At 33.8% G+C, this 2302-nt stretch overlaps 1 protein-coding gene across 2 annotated transcripts; it reads right to left on the bottom strand.

The window, feature by feature from the left end:
• Window positions 1-46: 46 nt before the first annotated feature.
• Window positions 47-2296, bottom strand: LOC109591505 (acylamino-acid-releasing enzyme-like). 2 transcript variants are annotated; one of them, XR_002189844.1, is made up of 9 exons: window positions 2293-2296; window positions 2195-2235; window positions 1609-1721; window positions 1494-1551; window positions 915-1153; window positions 784-844; window positions 636-704; window positions 170-404; window positions 47-110 (listed from the first exon to the last, which is right to left on the bottom strand). XR_002189844.1 is itself a non-coding variant. In XM_020007234.1 (9 exons), exons 2-8 carry the CDS (start codon window positions 2199-2201, stop codon window positions 220-222), a joined length of 732 nt encoding a protein of 243 aa, XP_019862793.1. In that variant the 5' UTR covers window positions 2202-2235; window positions 2293-2296; the 3' UTR covers window positions 76-142; window positions 200-219. The 2 variants fall into 2 exon arrangements, 1 of the variants encoding a protein (XP_019862793.1); XM_020007234.1 differs by having other exon boundaries at window positions 76-142; window positions 200-404.
• Between the last annotated feature and the right edge of the window lie 6 nt (window positions 2297-2302).

The raw sequence follows: 2302 nt of genomic DNA, 5'->3' as shown, positions 1-2302 counted from the left end.
TTAATCCTTAATTTCCCCCCCTCTCTCTCTCTCTCACACACACACACAGGTACCTGCACATCATTCACATCAAGTGTCCCCACGTTACCCAACAATGATTTCATGAAATCCTGTCCATAGCCAGTAGATCCATTATAATTAACTATTGGCAAGTAAAATAATTATCTACCTTTTTTGGCAAAAGTGCATAAAATATTACTAGTCTTCATTCCCCTCTCTTCATCTCTCTTTCTTTGATGCATTACCAAACACAACAGAATATCCAAGTCCAATAAAGCAGGCAGTCCATACAGTAAAATCAGCAACACTAGACATGTGTGGTCCACCATGAGAACTCACTATCAGTGGAGGAAGGGATTCAACAACACGAGGAGATACAAAGAGAGCCTCATACGGATAACCACCTTTAATGGGATTGGGCAAAGGTAATCAAGTGATATTGCAAACCTATTAATAATTACTATCCATTAATTTTAACCATTATTGGCCCAATTTTGTTAAAGTTTATGAATGTAAATATAATTGTCAATGTGCAATTAGTTACCTTAGTTGTAAAACTCGTTAAAATATACTTACCATTGTAAAAATGTTAAACATTAAGGTTTTTGAATAATTTGGGTTTACAGTATATGTACCTGAGTCTTCTCTTGTTAGTGATAAAACCTCCCATTTAATGTTGTCAGAAATGGATACAGTAGTGGTTGCTGTTGGCAGAGAAAGAATAAAAGACTATGTTGCATGATTTATATATTTAATTTGTAACAAGTAATCATTTCAACTGACCTATTTCACAAAAATCAGTATCTTTAAAGCCATCATTGCTGGAAGGTAGCTCAGCTATGAACTAATCAAAGAACAAAAAATAAATAATTTTAAAAAAGATAGAAAAAATAAAAGAAATAATTCTCTTTTACTATTTTCATCGGTTGGGCTGGGTTAGCATATCGTCCTAGCAACAGACCATCAAATACATCAAAAACAGCATAAACTCCTTTCTCAGTATCAGACGTGATACATGATATTGATTTTGTGTTGACATCTAGACGCATGATCTCTTTGTATAGTTTCTGACAATCATGAAAATACATCTTGTCATTATCCCCCCAGCAACGATCAGGGAGACTGCATGTATATACACCAGTGAATCCTTCATCTGTAGAAAAAATAATGTACCTACATGTTACAATACCAGGTACATGTAATTGATTACAATACAGATTAACGTACGTGTAATTGTTACAATAGAGGTAATTGATGCTAATGCAAATTATGTAATGTGTCAATTGACAAATATTAACACTTTTGGGTACATGTGCATCATGTCCATAAACTATTAAAGAAATTTTTATAGCAATAACAGAGTGAAAGAATATAGGAGCCAATAGTGTAACATAGATGAACCACTCATTAAAACAGCAACCACACTATAGAGACTGTCTAATACATTTATCATCCTCCTCCTGGCCCCTCTCTCTCATTCCTCTTCTCCTTACTGGTTGGCTTATCAACTAGACCAACAAGTGTCTCAATCTTCTTTGTCTTCCAGTCAACCTAATCAAAACAGGAGACCCAACAATTAAAATTTATCATGAAAATAACAATTCATACTCGAACTAAAGACCTGTGAGGAAGGTCAGCATCACTCTCAATGAATAATAAATAAAGAGGTTCTCCATTAAACCTCAAGCCAAATATACATTTTGTACCATCAGTTAACGGAGCTATAAAAATTAAACAGATGTCACATGACAATGGCAGAGTGTCACATGATCAATATCACTAACATACGCTGCAAACACATCTATACATACACATGCATAACATGCACCATATGGCACAAAATCTTCTTATAAGTTTTGCAAAATTATATCACCTGTAATCTTAAACCATAATAAATTGATTTCTTGCGAAATTCATTTTTGCAAATTTGCAAAGAATCGAAAAATCTGCAAATTTACAGCTCTTGAAATTTTTTGCTGTACAATATCAAAAATGTGACAACAGTGCCATTAATCACATAAAAGTGGTTGCATATAACGACTATATGGAAAATTGGAAATGTTACATGATGGAGCCAAAATGTCACTTTATAGTATAGAACTGGTTGCATTTAATGCACTAACACATCACATGACAATTAATGGTGTCATGTGACAGTAGAGGTGGGTCACATCATTAATAATTATAATCTTACTGGACATATTAGTATCAACATTGGCACAAAAGAGAGTTGACCTAAAAATTACAAAAATACATCCACTAGCCTAGCTCATATAGGCCTTCCTTTCTCACTTTCTATCGC

Source organism: Amphimedon queenslandica, unplaced genomic scaffold (genome assembly GCF_000090795.2).
Source record: "Amphimedon queenslandica unplaced genomic scaffold, v1.1 AMPQUscaffold_7982_Cont20071, whole genome shotgun sequence".
Taxonomy (NCBI): Eukaryota; Metazoa; Porifera; class Demospongiae; order Haplosclerida; family Niphatidae; genus Amphimedon; species Amphimedon queenslandica.
Note: the sequence above shows the minus strand (reverse complement) of the source record. Positions and strands in the feature narration are given on the sequence as shown.